We start from the raw sequence: 19914 nt of genomic DNA on the forward strand, positions 1-19914 counted from the left end.
CACTAGCAGCTCAGAAAGTGAAAAACATACTGCATTGAAAAGGGGCACAGGAATTAGTCACGAAACTCTGACACTCAAGCAGCTACTTAAGCTGCGGTTCCTATAGAGTTTGGAAATCTAACTCTAGTGGTGCCATTATAAAGAAAAAGGACATAAACATCAGGCTGCAGGAAACAATGAAGGCAAAAGTGAAGTTCAAGGAGCAAGTGAAAGGTTGTGAGATCAAACAGCAAACAAATACTGTAGTACATTACAAGCCGGAAGTTTTGTGAAAACCTGCAGATTGCTGGAGATTAGAGAACATTTGAAAAAGATAGTTTGTTTTGTAAATCTCTTCCCAGTTGAGATGCTTAGGTATGAGGACAGCCTCTCAACCCTGGAATTTACTCTAAAGAGATTAGTATGAATACATACATATTTTATCAATTCAATTGTGTATATTGTTCTTTGTGTACGTTTTATGTTTTGCTTTTGCTTAGGAGTTATGGAGTAATAAACTGAAAATAGATTTTTGAACCGATGTACAACTAAATCTCGCATACTGATAATTTAATACTTGGTTTGTAGCTAACACAGCATGCGCTGTTATCTAGAGTATTAATGTTTACTAAATTTAACACAGACTGGTATTACTAGCCTGAGCTTTGCTGTGCAAAGAAAAGACCGCCTTTGTGTAGTAGGTGTTTTCTTCCTAAACGTGTCCTTTTCTACAAGCTAAAGGAATGGTGCTAGGATATTCTATTTTAAAAGGCATTTCTGAAGTATTTTTAGCTAACACATACTATAGTGTTTTGATTATAAAGAATGCAATTTGCTTAAAATATTCAACTAAAAATAAATTCTAGTCTAGAAAAGCTTCAAAAGGTATATTTTGCATTGGAGAGAAATGTTTCTTAGCCTCGTCTGAATTTGTACACTTGGGATATTTTTGTTGTGGAGTTTTAGTCTCTGGCTGTAATTTGCTGTCTTGGACCTAAACAGTTGGTTCAGTAGAAGAGAAGCATACCAAAAGGAGGTGAGGCTTCCCCAGGCAGAGACATTTTTGAACTTCATGTCGTAGGTAGGTGTTTAAAGTCTTTCAAAAGCAGTAGAAGGAAAGTAACATTCTGTTGAGAGAAGGTGAATTACTATTTCTGGCTGTCTGTTGGGTGTTTGCATGATGTTTAGATTATTTTGAGTTCTTCCCTCATCCTTCTCCTTCTTGCAAAGTTTTTTCTGTTTGCGTATCTGCAAGTCTTATGTAGTGTATACCCTTTTGATGAGGACAGAGCAAGCAATTTATTTTGAGGATGCAAGCAGGATTTTTGTTGTTCTTTTTGCCGCTTGTGCCTGTCTGTCTCCTGTTGCTAAATAGGTCATTCCAGCAGAAATGGTTGCATTAACAAGCAAAGAGCAAAGACGCACTGGTGGTGGTATGTGTTTATAGAATCATTTAGGTTGGAAAAGACCTTTAAGATCATCGAGTCCAACTGTTAACCTAACACTGCCAAGTCCACCACTAAACCATGTCCCTAAGTGCCATGTGTACATATCTTTTAAATACCTCCAGGGATGGGGGACTCAACCACTTCTCTGGGCAGCCTGTTCCAATGCTTGACTACCCTTTCCGTGAAGAAAATTTTCCTAATATCCAATCTAAACCCTCCCAGTGCAACTTGAAGCCATTTCCTCATGTCCTATCACTTCCTGCTTGGGAGAAGAGACTGACACCCCCTCGCTACAACCTCCTTCCAGGTAGTTGTAGAGAGCGATAAGGTCTCCCCTCAGCCTCCTTTTCTCCAGGCTAAACAACCCCAGTTCCCTCAGCTGCTCCTTATACGACTTGTGCTCTAGACCCGTTACCAGCTTTGTTGCCCTTCTTTGCACGTGGTCCAGCACCTCAATGTCTTTCTTGTATTGAGGGGCCCAAAACTGAACACAGTATTCGAGGTGCGGCCTCACCAGTGCCGAGTACAGGGGGACGATTGCTTCCCTAGTCCTGCTGGCCACACTGTTCCTGATACAAGCCAGGATGCTGTTGGCCTTCTTGGCCACCTGGGCACACTGTCGGCTCGTGTTCAGCCTCCAGGTCCTTTTCTGCCAGGCAGCTTTCCAGCCACTCTTCCCCAAGCCTGTAGCGCTGCATGGGGTTGTTGCAACCCAAGTGCAGAACCCAGCACTTGCCCTTGTTAAACCTCATACAACTGGCCTCGGCCCATCGATCCAGCCTGTCCAGATCCCTCTGTAGAGCCTTCCTACCCTCAAGCAGATCAACGCTTCTGCCCAACTTGGTGTCATCTGCAAACTTACTGAGGGTGCGCTCGATTCCCTCATCCAGATCATTGATAAGATATGAAACAGAACTGGCCTCAGTACTGAGCCCTGGGGAACACCACTTGTGACCAGCTGCCAACTGGATTTAACTCCATTCACCACCACTCTTTGGGCCTGGCCATCCAGCCAGTTTTTTACCCAGTGAAGAGTACTTCTGTGCAAGCCATGAGCAGCCAGTTTTTTCCAGGAGAATGCTGTGGGAAATGGTGTCAAAGGCTTTACTAAAGTCTAGGTAGACAAGATCACACACAAAATGTCTTTCTGAGCATTTTTATTACTTCCTTACCTATTCTGCCTTAACTGAGTATGACGGGCTGCTATGCTTCATCTGATGTAACCGTACTGGAGGAGGGGTACCTCCTTTTTTGGCAGCAGCTTCACACTTGTATTGGATTAAGTGTAACGTGAAACCATACCCAAAATAATTGGTTTTACGCTTCTGGAGGTTTTCATGGGGACATGAGTTTATTAAGATGCATACATTCCTTCACAAGGAAACAGTTTTAAGTTGTTGCCCATATTTTGAAATGTGTATGTTTTTTCTTTGCTGGCCCACCTTTGAAACTGGTCATCTTTACACAAATCTGGAGCAAAGGCTGCTTAAAAATTTGGCTTTTGTTTCCTAACCTTGATGCTGCATCCCAATGTGTTGTAGCTACAGAATAGCTTGTTTCTTGCTCACGGCTCACTCTGTACACCCTCAGGCATTGAAGTAGAAGCCTGTGGAGCACATGCCTATCCATGCAAAGAACAGTAGTTGCTGCAGAAACCTAAAGGATGCTGCAGTCACAGAAGGGTGCCTTTGTTTACTAGCGTTCATAAATTGAATTGGTGATGCTTACCTCCTGTAACTGCTCAGGGTTTTAATACAAAATGGATATTTCACAAAGAGCAGGCCTGTATTTTTTGGCACTGGTGAGCTCAAACAAAGCAGGAGGAAGTACAGCAAACATCAGCAGAGGTGTGAGAAGCGTATCAGACACATCTGACCATATAGCAACAAGTCTCCACAGCCTCCCTGGGGAAGCGGCAAAAGTTCACGGTCGTAGCCTAAAGTTGGGTGGAGGGAAGATCTGGCATTTTCACTGTCCTTGCTGAAACGAAGGGCCCCCACGGGGGCATGGTGGGTAGCGAAGGGCCAGTGATGCTGCCAGGCCAGGCCACGTGCCCCGCAGGAAGTGGGCAAGCAAAACAAGCGTGGAATTGTTTGTACTGGGGAAGGATGACTAGCAGAGAGTGTATTTTCAAAGACAGGTCGAACGAAAAGTCCTTTCAATTCACTGATTCATTTCATGTCTGTGCTGAACTTACAAGTCATTCCCTAATCCTCTTTCAGTGCTCTAGGGGCCGATAATAGGGATGCTGCAAACAACCCTGGCTGATCCTTGCTGCAAAGGGTTAATTTGGAACAATGAAACAGGGGCTTAACCTTTACTTTTTCGGCGGGGTGGTGGTTGTGGAGTCCTCACTGCTGCTTATGTTTGATCACATGAGGTTTGAGCAGGTAGTTGCAGAGATGCAGTGAGTGGATAGTGTATGTTTTTAACAGCCCAGCTGAGGAAACACATCAATGGGGAAAAATCACTGTGCAGATGAGAGCAGCAGGCAGAGTTGCTTGCTAACCTTTATGGTCTGGTTTTTGGCGAGAGAGCGTACGTTTTGTGCAGAACAGAAGCCAACACAAAGCATTTTTCTCTGGCCGCATGTATGGTTTTGGTGATAGAAATGTAGTTGGTTGAAATTAAAATCCCATTCATCCTGTACGGGAGTCCTCCTGTTCCTCCAAGCAGGCAGGCTTTGTAAGGCAATCTGAGTAATTTTGGGGATATACAGGCAGATCTATACAAGACCTTCATTCTGGAAAGATAATAGTTCATAGATAGGAGGAAATATATGTATTCAATAGTCTTTTAGTTCCAGTTCACAAATTATAAGAACCATGATAAAAAAATTATCAACACCATGTTATATTTGCCATTAAGGAGATGAAAATAAGTAGTAAGAATGGCTGGTGTTTCTTGTTGTTTGGGTGGATGGGGGTTGGACAGTGAGTACATGGACAATTTTATGCAGAGTTTAGGGAGAAAATTGCTGAACGTTACTTTTGTTCTCTGTTGTCTTTAGGGGACGTGTGTATACATATACAAACACTGCTGGGGTTTTCTTTTTTTTTTTTTCTTTCTTCTTTTTTCCTATTTTAGCCACAAAATTGTGGCAGTTTAAAATACAGTAACAAACCTGTTCTTATCCAACTATTTAAGTTTAATATCTGTGAAAAAGAAGAGGTTTGCCAATTACGTGTTTCATCCACACTGAACGATAACTGTGCTTTCCTTAAGTCGTAACAGTCAAGCCTGCTGTGGAGTGACAAGACCTAGCTTTTCCTTCCGTGTTATTTGATACGTGTTTCAGTTTGACATTATGTAAATACTCTGCTATTAGGGAAGAAAATGACATAAAATTGCATCCTTTCTCAATGAGGTTTTAAGTTCTTTCAGTAGCTTCTCTCCTTTTTGAAGCTGTAATAAAGATCATAATTAGAATCCCAGTTGCTTAAGTGAGAAATTAGCATGTTCTTAAATGCTGAGCTGAGCCAGGTTGCCAGTGAGACCCCCTCCGGGTATCTGTCCTGCCCCAAAGCGCTTTCCCTAATACCAATTTGCGTTCTAGACGTATTAAAGAAAATCATATTCATGGCCACCTAGCAGTTAATCAGAGCCTTCAGATAGGCTTGAAATAATTTGCAGCCTGACTGCCAAAACCACCTGCATCTGTTCATTTCCTACAGCCGTACCTGGGCATGCTCTAAAACTTACCAGAGTGTCAGTCCATCGCCCAGTACCAGGACTGAGACAAATTTACTCCATGCATGTCCTTCCTTCTTAAAAATTTGTCACAAATACTACTTAACCTCACCCTAGACCTCCTTGCCTACTGTCTTTTAGGGAGCAAAACCCTAATGGCATTTACCTGATATTTTCCCTGTCAAAAATATCTTTCCCTGAAGATTTTGATTTGTTTTTGTAGAACTGGGCAGTAACACAGATACCTTATCTATTAATATATATTCTACCATGTAAATAAGATTCTAGCAGATTGGAATAAATTAAAACCTTAATGGGGCTAAAATTAACCTAATTTGTAAATTAATTAAAAACAAGAAGCAAAGAAAACTAACACTTCAAAAAAAAAAAGACATTTTCATGGTGCAAAATACAGATTTAATTTCCAAATAAGTGAATGGTAAACTGTAATTGTATGATGTGCAAGAAAATACTCAGAACATATGAAATAGTAGTCACAGATTTTATAGTCAAGATGTTCCCTTTCTGGTTTTCCAAATTGTCTCAGAAGACACCAAAGCATAAAGCAAATAAAATACTGTCTTTGCAATTGACCCAGGTAGGAATATGATATTGGTGGGAGATGGATTCAGATCCCCCCCCCCCCCCCCCGCTTTTTCCCTTTTTTCTTTTTTTTTGTTTTTTTTTCTTTTTTTTCCATTTTTTAAAAAATGGTGAATTTTTATGTTCTGATGTCTCTCCTGCAAGTTCTGCCTAACATGCTTCTGATATGCTCTTGTTTCCACAGGCCAAGGCTGCAAGCACAAAGGAAGTTTGCTCAGTCCCAGCCAAACAGTCCCAGCACAACTCCAATAAAGATAGTGGAGCCGTTGTTACCCCCTCCCGCCACACAGATTTCTGACCTCTCCAAAAGGAAGCCCAAGACAGAAGATTTTCTCACTTTCCTCTGTCTTCGAGGTAGGAGTTTCGCAGCAGCCTAGGAGGACAGTCTCATTTGAAAAAACAAGCCATAGCACCGCACACTGAGTAGCAGCTAGACAAATGCACTGGTGCTACACTTGAATATATTGTGTGCATTCCAGCTCTCAGCAATTTGACTGTATCTGCAGCAGGAGCATTCGAGTTCATGGTTGTAAAGACCATAAAACGAGGCTGGTAATAGTGCAAAAGGAAATTTCTTTTATGCTTAGCACTCTGTTATCCTGAATGAGTCTTTGTCTAGCTCTCTTAAGACCTCCCCATCCTCCTTTGTTTTGTCTGACTATAAACTGAAGAAGTGCTTAACTTGCCAGAGTACTTGTTAGTGCAAGAGGAGAAATCTGGTTGGAAATTCCCCTTCTCTACCTACTTTATTGTTGTCCTTTATTGTTCAATCTGAGCAAGGCTTTTCATCTGACAGTGGGTGGAGGGATTGCAGTTGTTCTTAGCTGCCCCAGGAGCTGGATTGTTCCCATGGTGATAACTAAAACAGGTGAGCTCCACTCTGCAACCCAAGTGCAGACGAGCCATCTGAACTTGTACAGCAAGACACCCTAATTATCTCACAGTAACAGGTGCCTGAGCCTGGCTGGAGCTGTATGGTGTGTGTCTGGGATCACTGGTGTGTGTCTGCGAGTCTGCATGTCAGACTTGGGGACCTTAGCATGACATACAGCCGACTGTCCAGATTAAGATAAAGAAGGAGACCTTACCTGAGTGGTCATTTTTCTTGGGACTTTCCATTTCCCAAGTCATGTACCAAAGATAGCATCTCCCAGTTGTCGTATTAGCTCTTGTGGTATGTTTCTCTTTTGGCAGGTACCACCCCCCACGCCGTCCCCACGCCGTCCCCTTAGCTAGTCACTGCTCCGTCTTTGATGTGCTGGAATGCTGCCTCTTGCTGTGTTGTTTTGTCCCATTACCTGCTGAAAGGGTGTGCATTTGTTACAGATAGGGCTTGTCTGCAAAACCGTTACCTAGTGGATTGAATCCTTCAAAGCTTGTGTTTGAGTTCCCCTTTCCGGTTCTGAGGTCTCCGTTGCATCTGCGAGCAGCACTGGTCAACACCACCCATAGCTTCCTGCTGAGGCTTTCTCACCTTAATGCAGCATGGTTTGATTTCTTTTTTCTTCTCTTCTGTGAGATTTTAGGTTAGTGGTAGCTTTAGACTGGTTGCTAATTTGTCTGTCTTGACTCTGGTCCAATATGGAGCCTCCATCCTGTTGGGACTTCTGGTAAAGCAGGTGGGTGGAGGGGGTGAAGGGGGGTGGTTTGCTAGCTTTTGTGTTTGTTTGAAGGATTGCAAGGAGCAGAATCTAATGGAGTTTAAAGTGGCATCACAGTCCTCTGAAATTTAATCTCTGGAAATGTATTTCTAATTTAGTCTGTTGTGAGGTTGATCAGTCTGTTGGCAGCATGTCACTGCTGTGATCTGGGCCAACTGCCACAGTTGTTGGTGGGAAAATTCAGATTGGGGGGGGTGTGTGTGAGCACACATGGCTGCATTCACACACTTGTTTCCACTGCTTGCTAACTAAGCATGTGTTATTTATAGCTTTGAAGGCACTTGCACTTAAAGAAAGGCAACCTGTGTGGGGATGTGACTTATCTCCCATTTTTATTTCCTGCTGTCTCTCAGCATTCTGCTTTAACAATGCAAATGGGAAGCATGGGTACTTTTGTCCTATTCCAGTGCTTCATTCAGAACATTTGTTGTTGGGTTTTTTTTTTTTTTTCTTATTTTAATCAGTGGCTGTTTAGCTCTTGCACCTGTAATTTTCTTCTTTGTTATTCATCTGTAGAGTAATTGATGTTTTGTACTGTCAATTAAGAACTTGCAATTCATTCCTAATTTCTTCAGCATGCAGGAGTACTCATATATTTCAGACAACACGTGCATTCAGACGGCAAGATCCCAATTACAATTATATTAAAAACCACGAGGGAAAATCTGCTCTGAGTGCCACACATGACATGTTCTTGGTCTGCTTAAATGGGCTGAAGAAAAGCAGAAAGGGGAAGCTGTCAGCTTGCTGTTTCAGCACCTCCACAAGCTTATTGCTCCATCACCCCTGTATAAAGCCTGAAAAGAGCCAGTAAAAATGGGGGGAAATTGTCTTGGACATCTGCTACTTGGAGGAGCTGGAGAGCGGTTGTGGCTTGGAGAGAGAAGGAGTGGGGTTGTTGAGATTGGTATTAGCATGGTTCTGGCTTCAGTGTGTGGACTGCTGTGTCCTTCAGGAGCTCCTGGCTGCCGTTTGGTCCCTCGGGAGGTTTAGCTCCAGGTGGTTGCCTCTTTCGACGTCCCCACTGGAAAAAAGGAGGTGGAAGCTGGTTGTTAATATGCTTGCAGGGAGTTCACGTAGCAGCCCATTGGTACGTCCAGCGCCAGAAAGGTCCCACAAGTGGCCTGCACTGGCAGGCTTAGCTTGGTGCTGCTCTTTGGTGGTATCCAGTGAGCTTGGAGAGGGAAGAGCCAGGAGCTTACTTAAACCCTGCATAGGGAAGACTTGGGTTTTTTTGGAAGGGGTTTGTTTTGGTTTTGAACCTCTGTGCTATTATTTATTGAAGTGTTGAGGGATTCAAAATGGCTTGCATGGTGGGACATGTGGTTGTTCTGACTTCTGTCCAGATATGTCTGTCCAGCCCTGGCTGTTTGCACTTTTGTGATGAAATGCAACATACAATTCCATGGAAATAAGAGCACATGCACAGGGTGTAAGTTCAGCACTTTGAAAATTGTTTAGTAGTGAGTGTAGTAGTCATAAGATCCAGGACAGTAAATCCCCATGTTTGTGTAATTTTAAAAATTTTTTTAATTTTTTTTTTTTTAAGTTGGGACTCTCTTAGGTCCTAGTCCTTCAAAATGCTCTGATGATACAGTCCCTGCATTCATGATCAAAGCTTTTCTTTGGCAAGGGATTCTTCTCCAGGACTGGTGGGAAAACAGCTCTGTGGGCATGTCTCTGTCCTTGTCCCACCACACCCAGCAGCAGTGTCAGAAGCACAGTCTAAATTTCTCGCAGTGTCAGCATGTACTTTCATTTTCTATTTTTAAACAGAGAAATTTAAAAATCCCGTCACCACTACAAGTTCACTCTTCAGTACTCTGGGGGGTTTATTTTAAGTGGCAGCAGCTGAATTCTGTGCGTGATGGAGCAGTACTATCACGTGACAATGTGGAAGAAAGGCCCTTGATGTGCGTAAGGTCCCATACTTAGGAAGAGAAGCCCTGTTTACCTGGCCTCCTGATATGTGTCAGAAAATCTAATGATTCAAATCACTTTTATTTACTTTTTTTTTTTTAACTTTTTTGTTTTTAACATCCTGTAATGTCAAAGGGAGATAATTTAACCAAGATGACCTGCTTGGTTTCATTACCCAGAATACTAAGGGCTTTAGACATATTTTTAATTAGTTTGTTTTATGAACTCTTGATTTGATAATGCAATGTACTAATTACTTCTTAAAAGGTAAGTGGAGCAGAATGAAAAAGCTGTAACAGTTGATGAATATCAGAGCACCCTGGAATACATCTAACTGACCAGATTTGGCAAGGGTCCCCTGCTTTCTATTATTTTAAAATCTTTCTTTCTTTGTTTCTTTTTTTATTAAATAGTGACCTAGAATTTCCAACACAAGAAGGAAGGGAATAGCGCAGATATCTCTGAAGTGTTTGTCTGCAGTGTTCTTATCTTTAAATAGCTTCTTTGAAGGAGCCCGTATGCCCTTTGCCAGAGGCATAATTAGTATCTTTCAGCAGCGTGCATAGATATGACTGTGTCATCTCCATGCGGTTGTACAATGGCTTTTACCGTATTTTCTGCCTCTGATCAAATTTTTCTTAATAGCTTCCATTACAGTGCATTTAAGTTACCTTTACTCTCTGTAATTATTTACAGGTTAAAAAAATTGCGAGTGGAATAATATAGGGCTAAAGGGGGAAGGAGAAACAACTCCCTGTGAGTGATAGATCTTTGGCAAAAGGTGTTAACAGGAAGGCTATGATTAGGAGCCTACATTTTAAGAAGTTTTCCCATGATCAATTTTCTAATTAAGCTGGGCCTCCGGGAGTTACATGCTAGAGAATTTCAGGGATTCCTAAATAAAGATGGTTTAATTGAGATCTCACAAACTGAGTTTTCAGGCTCTTCTAACAACTATTCTGCAAAACGTGTGACCGTTCGTTTTGTTTGAGTACTGCAATGACTTAACGATCTCATGATTACAATTGGGCAAAACCAAAATACAAAATCTCACTAAAGCACATTTGTCCAAACTTCAGTAACTTCTAAATCTCAGTGCCCCAGTCCTCTCTCAGTTTGCTCTTAAACAGGCTTTTTATTTTTCTAAACACCTTGTTTGGGTGGTAGGCTTGGGCTCCTTTGATCCCAATCTTCTCTCTCAGGTCTTAATAGGAGAGGTTGCTTGTGCCAGTAGATACCTGCAGAGGTTTTCCATTACAATGGGAGAGCCCCCAAAATGAAAAACTTGGGAGCTCTTAATTTTGGGCATGTTAAAAAACAACTGTTAATTTGCCTAGCTTTAACGAGGCAGAAGGTATGCTTGCCTGGTAGTTCAATTTCAATAGGTACACTGGACTTTGAGAGCCGGTGACTGCATCAGTCGTGTTCTTGGAGCACCAGCCTTACAAGGCGGCACATTGCCACCATGGAAACATGCTCACTAGATCAGAGTAAGCACATTAAATAGCACAGCAACTTGATTAGGCTGGAAGCAAAGTAATGAAATGCTGACACTGTCCAAAAATGTGAGCTGCTTTGCAGCCTGCATTAGTTTTTATAACTCCAAAATAATACTAAAGCATGCAGACGTACAATAATTTGTTTAAAATACTGGAAGAAGACTTTTTATTGACTTTGTTGTTCAATCGTTTGCTATTTGGGACTAAAATTTTAGGATGGATTGACAACACAAGAAGAGACTTTGGGGTGTTGAATTTTAATTGTGCAAACCATTCAATAAAAATAAGTTTGCATTTAGTAACTGTAATATCACAATTTCAAAGTTCTTTTTTCAAGTTATGAGTAACATTGAAGTGTAAAATATGAGATACTTCTCATATGTGCAACCATTTAGTCCACCTGTAGAATATACTGCTCTGGGCTGCTAACTCACTCTCACAGTGGTTTAGGACAAGAGTATTTTAATCGCTGTTGGCAGGGAGAAGTGACTATGCGGGCTCACAGTGAGCAGCACGTGTATGAAGTACGCAGAGAGAGACAGGCGACCAACACCATGGTGTTACGCCTTCCCAGGGGATGGGAGTGCTGCTGGAGGGCCATCCCTCCAGGCATGTAGCGGAGGATGCGTCTTCACATCACTGTGTGATTTAAGAAGTGGGAAGAGCTGCTGAGTGCAAGATAGAATAGCCTGTGTGTAGTATTACAGCTGAATCAAAGTTTTCCCCTGCTCTTCCCGTTTTGGGGCCCCTTTCTCATGTTAATGATTCCAATATCTACCCCTGCAAAAAGCCACAGGATGGAATTAACTCGTTGAAACAGGAGACTAATCTTGCAGTTCAGCCTTTGTATTTGCCATAGACTCACTCAGAGTCCCTCAGCGAGCTGCTTAAGTTTTTCTGTAAAATGAGGATAAATGTTTAATTATGTATATAGGTATTGGCATAGCTGGACGTTGATTATGGATGAGCTACTGGCATAAAATCTGAGTGCTGCAATGGCAGCAGTAGCACTTCAAAACCTTACTGCCCACAGTTCTGGTGCCCAGGTGGGCAACGTAAAGTATTCTGGCAAAGTCAATTCCTGCCCGTCCTCCCAGCCAGAAACATGTGAGCCTGCTTCTGTAACCTGTGAACCTACCATAGGTTCAGTGCTCCCCGACAGACTTATTTTGTGCTAGGGATGGAGCTCAGGAACTCTTGGGTATGAAACACAGCCTGGTAGCCTTTTGGGAATGGCACTGCTGTGGTTTGGGACTTGCAGACTTGTCTTGTTCATGGTGGAGGGGAACGTAAAGTCAGGGGTTGAGGTGTTATGTGGGGAAGGGTTGGTTTTGAGGTTCACTGCCAAATCTAGCCAGGTTAGTGGAGGTAAATTGCTTTGAGATTGTCATATCCGAATTGTAGATGTGAGAAGCACTTTTTTTTTTTTTTTTAATATTCAGTAGTCTGTTACTCTAGTATATGTTTTGGTAACTTTGGAAAGTGAACCTTTTATTTTCTTCCTGTGGATTCACACATTTCCTCACCCTTACTCCATTTCCCTAGAAAAGGAACAATTTTCTTTGGCTTTTTGGTTTTAACTCTACTGCTCTGAAGAATAGACTGAGAAGAAAATGGGGTTTACGTCACTACACTAGCAGACAAGTTAACCGTAACACTAAGCATCTTGTGATTCATACAATGACAGAAGAAGGGAGAGTTTGAGCATTGGTGTGTTTGAGCTCTGTTTTATTTCTGTACTTGGGATGGCCTTTTCCTCCTTCTCGTTCAGGCACCGGGGATCTCCCTCTGGGACTGTTCTTGCAGGTGGAGTCAGACAAGTGAGATACAATTGCTCTTTCCTATAGAGTTTATGCAGTTCATTCTCTTTTAGCCTTGCTGCGTAAAACGACCATAAAGTGTGGGCATAAATTACATTTATTCGCACTTCAGGGACTTGGCGCTGTCCTGCCAAAACGTAATAAGTAGGACATATAATAAATGAGAAGCAGGTCCTAAATTTTAAGCATTGAGATGCCAGTACGTCGGGAGCATTTGGGAGGCAAGGTTTTTCTACCTGCATACAGCCCCAAAATGGGGCCATGTGTCAGAGAAGCCAAACCTCTGGACATGGCTTGTTGTAGGGCTTGGCATGCAGCATGTTTATCGGGGCAGGTTTAAGTCCCACATACCTTGACCTGCCTTGTGCTTAAATCATTCTGATGTCTTAAATTGTTTTAAGATTTTTCCAAAGCACATCTGGGTTATGTTTAATTGTTAGGAAGAAAAAAAAAAAAAAGAGGGGACCTAGAGGGGGAGTTGGTGTAAATAATTCATGGAGAAGAATCCTCCAGTTTTGCAGAAACCACAGCCCAAATTACAGAGAAGGCTCTTGGATTGAGATGATTTTTGTTGTGGTTGTAACATACCAGGGTTTGAATCCTGTCCAGATGAAAACATTTGGTTTGTACTTCAGTAAATATTGCAGAAACACTGCCAGCTAATTCTGAAGAGTAATGAAATAGTGCTTTTGGCAAAGTGCATGCACTTTCCATACTTCTGACTCCACTCTTCAGATCCAAATTCAGAGTTTTTTTAATATGTTTAGCTAGTCCAAGACAAAAGTTAATGCAATTTAATGAGAAACAAAACATACTGTAATTTAGGAGGGAAAATTACACATTTGTCAAATAAAAAAAATTTAATAACCTCATTAGCCAAATAAAATGGCTGAAAAAGAGTATAGTTTATTCTATTAATCAGGCACTTGCTGCTGAGGTCAATGCATCTGTATGTACAGGTTGCATAAACATCAATTCTGCCTACTGTTAGTAGAAAGCCTGAATTTTGCACATGCAAAGGGTAACATCTTTCCAAGAAAATTGCTTAAAGCGGCACCATGACTAAAAAAAAAATATTTTATTTCGTACTTATTGTTGTATAAGCATCTAATTATTATAACAGATGACAAAAAATACATTTGTCATCCTTTCATATGCATTAGGCAACACTTTGTATATAGTTGTGGTAATTTTTTTTCCCATATAGTTAGGTTTTCTTTTGTGTTGCTCTCACAATAGGAGGGAAGACAAAAATGCTCAAGAGAGAATTTCAGTAATGAAACTGCAGATACTGATGGAAACAGTTGCCAAACATACTTCAAACCTCATTTTTTAAAGAGCTGAGTATCCTCCCTTTTTGTAATAATTCATAGCTCATTGTAACCATGATGAGTGAATTTAAAAAAGACAACTCACCATTAATGATTTTCTCCAAATTTGCCATGCATAGCGGCATCTGATCACAGGAGCAGTAACTCCTGCTCTGATAGTGGTGAGGAGAGGGTATCTGGGGTTCTGTTAGCTGGCTGAGCTTTCCGCATTGCTTGCAATCCCATAGTCAGCCATGGCAGTTTGTTAGGCTTTCAAAATCGCATGATGAGGGCCAGCTTTGGCGATTTGTCCTTCCCGCAGTGATATGGAAGAGGAGGGGAGAGCTGGGAAGTTCCTTCCAGGTTGCTGCCTGGCCTTGGCCATAGCAATTCTGCTCTTGACTGTGAGTTAACAGCGACTTGTTAAGTGGGAAAAAGTGAGTGGCACATGTCCAGATCAGGGCAGCCGGTCGACAGCATTATCAGACAGATACTCCTTTTAAAGCTGCTTGATATGAGGTGTCCTTCCCACTTTACTGTATTTGTTACTATTTAATGTCAGTAATTCTTTCAGTATCTTCCTTCTCCCATTGCTCCTGCAGCCTCTGTCCATCTGCTAACTTATCTCTCGGCACTCACCTCTTCCTCCAGCCCCAGCACATCTGAGCCCCTCCCTTCTTCTGCTCTGCTGCTGCTGCGTGCCCTTTCTTTCAGCTTACTACTTCTGCATGGCTTCTCCTTCCTTCCTGACATGTTGCGATTGCCTTGTCCAGTTCTCTGGTGATGGCACATGCTTTTATGCAAATATCGATGCAAAACAAATCAACTGTCTTGGGGGGGGGGGGGGGGGGGGGGGGAGGCACTTAGGAAGTGTGTGCCTAGACATCATCAGGACAGAATGTAAAACGTGCAGCTCCAACACAAGATTGGAAACATACTGCATTTCATGTTTTGTTTAATAACATCAAGTGATATATTAAGCTACACATTCAATAAGAAAAAGTGTGCATAGAAATTTTCCAAATCTTTACTTGAGAGCTTGTAACATTACATTACAGTTACAGCATTTATTAATGGACTTTAATTTCCTTAGTCTGGGATTTTTATCTGAATCAGTTCCCTGATCCGATTCACCACATGGCCCCACAAAAAACTTATACTGCCACAGTAGGGGTGGTGGCACAGGAATAAGAACAAGAGGCCAGATGGAGGTAGATGCTCTGTAGACCATTTTTGATGCCAAGAAAAATGTCCATGCAGCCACAGACAGTCTAGATGGTTCCTTGTATGAAATGTCTTCTAAATAAGTGGTGGGAAGTCAAATTTATTTTCTAGATTGTCATCAGATTTGCTGACTGAGTGGGTTTTTCAGGTACCTGCTGATCTAGTGCACCACAGGGTGGGTTTCTCAACATGGAGGGCTGCTTGCGTGCTTTCCCCAGGTGCTGGAGGGCTGCTCCCTGCTCTCCCCCTTCATCTGCTGCAGGGCCCATGGTAGCAGCTGCCTGCACAACTTGGGATCTCCCGGCACAGAAGGAGACTTGTAAAATTCAATACAGCCACAGGCTCTCATAACTCTCTTGCAGATTTTTCTGCTGTTTTCTTGGGGATGGAAAGTGAGGAATGGGGAAATTATATACCTAGAGTGCTGAGACCTGGCATGCACCACCTCCCAGGCACAGATGTTGCCCTCTATCTGGAGCATTGCAGCTCTTCTTTTTTGCTGTTTGTTATTAATTAAATTCTAATGTCGCTCTTTAGATTGCCCCAGGTAGGCTTTGAAAATCATGCCTTGGTGCTGGGGAGGGCAAGAGGAAGAGCAGGGATGATTGTTCATCTTTACTCTTGCTGTTTGGCTGGCAAAATATGTGCAAGAATGTACTGGCGTAGCTGCCCCGTGGGTTTCTGTTGCTGAGTGTGTCCAGGCAAAGACAAAAATGTGCAGAATAGTGTGTCATAAATTAAAAAAACAAGCAAGCGTCTACAGATGTATGTTCTGTGAGTGTGTGTGTATGTATGCGTCTGGTGAACCTGCAGTTTTCCTTATTCTCACGCCATTTTGGAGGGTTTTTATCATCTTGCTGTCATACATCATTTTCATGATAAATATCTATTATACATGGAGAAACCTGAGAGCAACAACGGTCAATGAAGTCTGTCTGTAAGGAAAACCACCGTGTTCTTAACTTGAGATGAAGACAGGCCAGATTTATGAGGAAGGGCAATATACTTTGTTAGACCAACTGATACAGCTGAAAAAAACAGACCAGCTCTTGAGTGCACATTCTTCTCCACATCTCCAATGGTCTTAGACATACATGGCTACAATAACACTACTTAGTATTGTTTGTATAAATTAGGAGCTTTCCATAACAAATGGGGTCCCCTGTAGAGGTAGGCTATGGCATCGTATACACATCCCTGTCTGGCCTTGGAGACAAGGAGGGATACTTAGGACAGGTATTTTTATTATAATAAAGAAGGTGAGCAGTCATCTAGCTTCCATTCTTAACAGTGCAGCTTTGTTTGTAGGAGCTTCATTAGTTCTTCAGTCATGAGAAGTCTGAGTTTTATTTCCATAAGTGGAGTTTTGGGGTGTTCTCTTAGCTCTTTGCTTGGTCTAAACTACCAGTGCACGTCAACCGCTTACACCTACACATTAGGTGTTGCCTAATCAACATAACTGTCATTCTTTTAGCTTGAATGAAATCGACAGTGTACTTACAGGCTTGTCTTTCCTTCAGTTTGCTCATAAAGGGTATTTGCAGTATCTTGAGCTTAAGCAGCCTGTTTCAGCATTTTAAACTAGCGTTTTCTCAGCCTTTTGGACATGTTTAGCTACATAGACTTAAAGTGAAAGTGGTTTTAACCAGCTCAACCCATAGGTGTGAACAAATTTTCAGTGTTTGAGGCTATTCCAGAACTGAAATCTTGTTATAAAAGACGATGATAAAAATAGTTCTAATATAAAAAGTAAGCAAGAAAACTCAAAGCTTTTGGATCACTTTTAGATTTCTTCAGCGTCTTCCATCCATAACAATGCTTAAATAGAACAAAAATGTGCAAGTCCAGCCTTTTTTTTTAATTCTTTCTGTTTTGCAAGTCAGCGTTAATAAATATGTAGGAGAAGCTGGGGGGAGGAGGCAGGGAGGAGGCAACTCAGACTGAACGCCAGCTTTTCTCCGAGGTCTCATATTGCAGAGCACTTAGATCAGTAAAGTGAGGGCTAGCAGGACTCTCCTGTGTTATTGGACGTTGCTAGTCTAATTTCTGGAAATGTACTTCCCAAACAGTCCCAGCTGTCCCAGGAATGCAGTTTAACCATTGTTGTTCATAGTTCTCAATTGGAAAGAATTAAAAAATGTCATTCTGACCGAAGATTTATGCACTGAGATTACAATGACTGAATACCAGGAGCTAGGTGAAGTTTGTATCTGCTTTCACACTTGGGCTAGGCCCTCCCTCCTTTTTGAGCAAATGACACAGTACTATATTTTATTCTGCTCTTTAAAAAAAAAAAAAAAAAGGAAAAAAGATTGCTATTGTAATAATAACATTTGCGTCACAGATGATAATTTTTTTGCTAGTTGCTGTTGAAAGCAGCTGACAAAAAAAGCTCAGGAATGTGGAACTCTAGGGAAGACGAGGCTTAGAGAGTAGACGCTCTATCTGGTCTCCTATTTTAGTGTCTCAGAAGGATAAAGGTTCTCACTATTTCTCTAATTATAATAGAGAGATTTCAGTCTGTGTTTGAATCTTAATTTTGAAGGTTCCTAACAGTAAGTTTCTTTTACTGCCATCATTTGTCAATGCATTAATGTACTGATAGTGCCAGACTTTGGCTCCTGATTAGAACTGATGCACAGTACAGAATTGCAGAACTATTAACTTCTGAATCCATACCACAGACTTGGGTACCTAGATGGAAAAAAAAAGACAATTTACTTTTCAGGCAGCACTGTCCTAGAGTAACTGTTTTGGAGTCTTCTAGTTAGTTGCTGTTGAGACTTAAAGCTCCCCTCCAAGCAGAAGAATTAATGTGCCTCTCAGCACCTCGTACCTACTATGGTTGATTGCTTAGAGTGCGCCAGAAAGTTCTGGGCTTGCATAAAAAATGTGAAGGTTTTTGTTTCTGTAAGTTGCTACAGCTCCCATGCCTTGAAATATGTCAGCAGTCTTAATTTGATCATTAGTTATATAAATATGAAAGTTGTGGCATGAAAGAGGCTTTCCCCCTAGGATAACCATATGTGTCCATACCTTTATGTCTAGGTCGGATGGATTAATACGTACATTATTTCAGGGGGGAAGAATCGTCATGCCCTAGGTGCTGCTGCAGTGTTTCCCCTAGCTGTCCCAGGGCTGCCACCAATGCACAGCGTGGGGTGCCGGTAGGGAGTTTCTCTCTGCTTCTCCCCAAGGCAGCCATAGTCCCAAAGGGGCCGTTATAGAGGCCAAGAGTAAAAGTCTTTGCAGGTGGGGTCTAAGCCCCACACAGCCGCTCACTTGATTCCCCCTGGTGGGATGGGGGAGAGAATTGGAAGAGTAAAAGTGAGAAAATCCGTGGGTTGAGATAAAGACAATTTAATAGGTAAAGCAAAAGCTGCGCACGCAAGCAAAGCAAAGGAAGGAATCCATTCACTGCTTCCCATCAGCAGGCGGACATTCAGCCTTTTCCAGGAAAGCAGGGCTCCATCACGCATAATGGTTACTTGGGAATACAAATGCTATAACTTTGAAATCCCCCCCTTCCTCCTTCTTCCCCCAGCTTTTATTGCTGAGCAGAATGTCATATGGTCTGCGATATCCCTTTGGTCAGCTGTCCTGGCTGTGTCCCTTCCCAACTTCTTGTGCACACCCAGCCTGCTTGCTGGCGGAGCAGCATGAGAAACAGGAAAAAAAATGCTTTGACGCTGTGCAAGCACTGCTCAGCAATAGCTAAACCATTCCTGTGTTATCAACACTGTTTTGGTCACAAATCCAAGACATAGCATCATACAAACTACTATGAAGAAAATTAACTCCATCCCAACCAAAACCAGTACACTTAGGAAAGGATAGTTCTATTGCAGAAACAGCCTGTCCCGGATTTTGTGCCATATCTAGGTATCTGTTCATTAAAATGTAATTTCTGTAGTTGAGTATTTTGTACAAACCTGGTGGGAGAAGAAATACACAGCCAAAAAATAAGTGTGTGTTAGTTGTTGGCAATAGCAACACCAACAGCTCAAAACCAAACAAAATACAGAAGTGCTGTTCTGAAGAGCTTGAAGCCAGAAGTGTTTCCTAAGGAAGCATCAGCCAAATAGCCACTACCTTGTGTTGTTGGTCTGTAGCCCAGCTCTCTTTGTCCTTTGTTTTATTTAGCTACAGGAAAATAATTGAAGCGATGAGTCCCCATTCTCCACTTCTATTGACTTTCTATTTTTTCCCTTTCTTCACAAAAAAATCATTTTGTGAGTAAGTAGAAGGCTCCTAGGGCACTTGTCCCTCGAGGGGATAGACAGAAGACTCATTTCGAAGTAGAAACTACTATCAGGCATAAGGGAAAGTGTCCATTAGTTGTCAGCAGTATTTGTACATTTAAAAATAGTTATTAGATTGCTACAGTCATGTCATGTGTCCTGATGCAGTGCAGGGAAACCTATACACTCGCTGTTGCATGACATACATAAAAGAAATTTTGTGCAAGAGTTACATTGAAATTACAACCCTGTATTGTTGTTAAGCTTATGAATCCGCACTTCTCTCTCACTGAATTGCATGTTGTATCTCACCCTTGCGCAAACAAGGCAGGTTAGGGGGAGAATCATGGGAAGTAAGCAGGAGATGAGAAGCAACATCCTCAAGAGGAGCACACGGGGAATCTGGAGACCTTTGCTCTTTCGTCTCCTTCGCCAGGGACCTGCTAGGCAAATTTAAGCAGCTCAATGTCTCGGCTTTTCTCTTTGTTTAAACTGAACCAGAACACTGCAAAGCATTGT

The 19914-nt window shown here is 42.0% G+C and overlaps 1 protein-coding gene across 1 annotated transcript in view; it reads left to right on the forward strand.

The window, feature by feature from the left end:
- JARID2 (jumonji and AT-rich interaction domain containing 2) overlaps positions 1-19914 on the forward strand; it is a 227255-nt gene that overhangs the window by 156085 nt on the left and 51256 nt on the right. The window contains exon 4 of the mRNA XM_075705105.1: positions 5905-6074. Coding sequence (XP_075561220.1) covers positions 5905-6074 — 170 coding nt within the window. The remainder of the gene's footprint in view (positions 1-5904; positions 6075-19914) is intronic.

This window comes from Pelecanus crispus, chromosome 2, assembly GCF_030463565.1.
Source record: "Pelecanus crispus isolate bPelCri1 chromosome 2, bPelCri1.pri, whole genome shotgun sequence".
NCBI classification, from domain to species: Eukaryota; Metazoa; Chordata; class Aves; order Pelecaniformes; family Pelecanidae; genus Pelecanus; species Pelecanus crispus.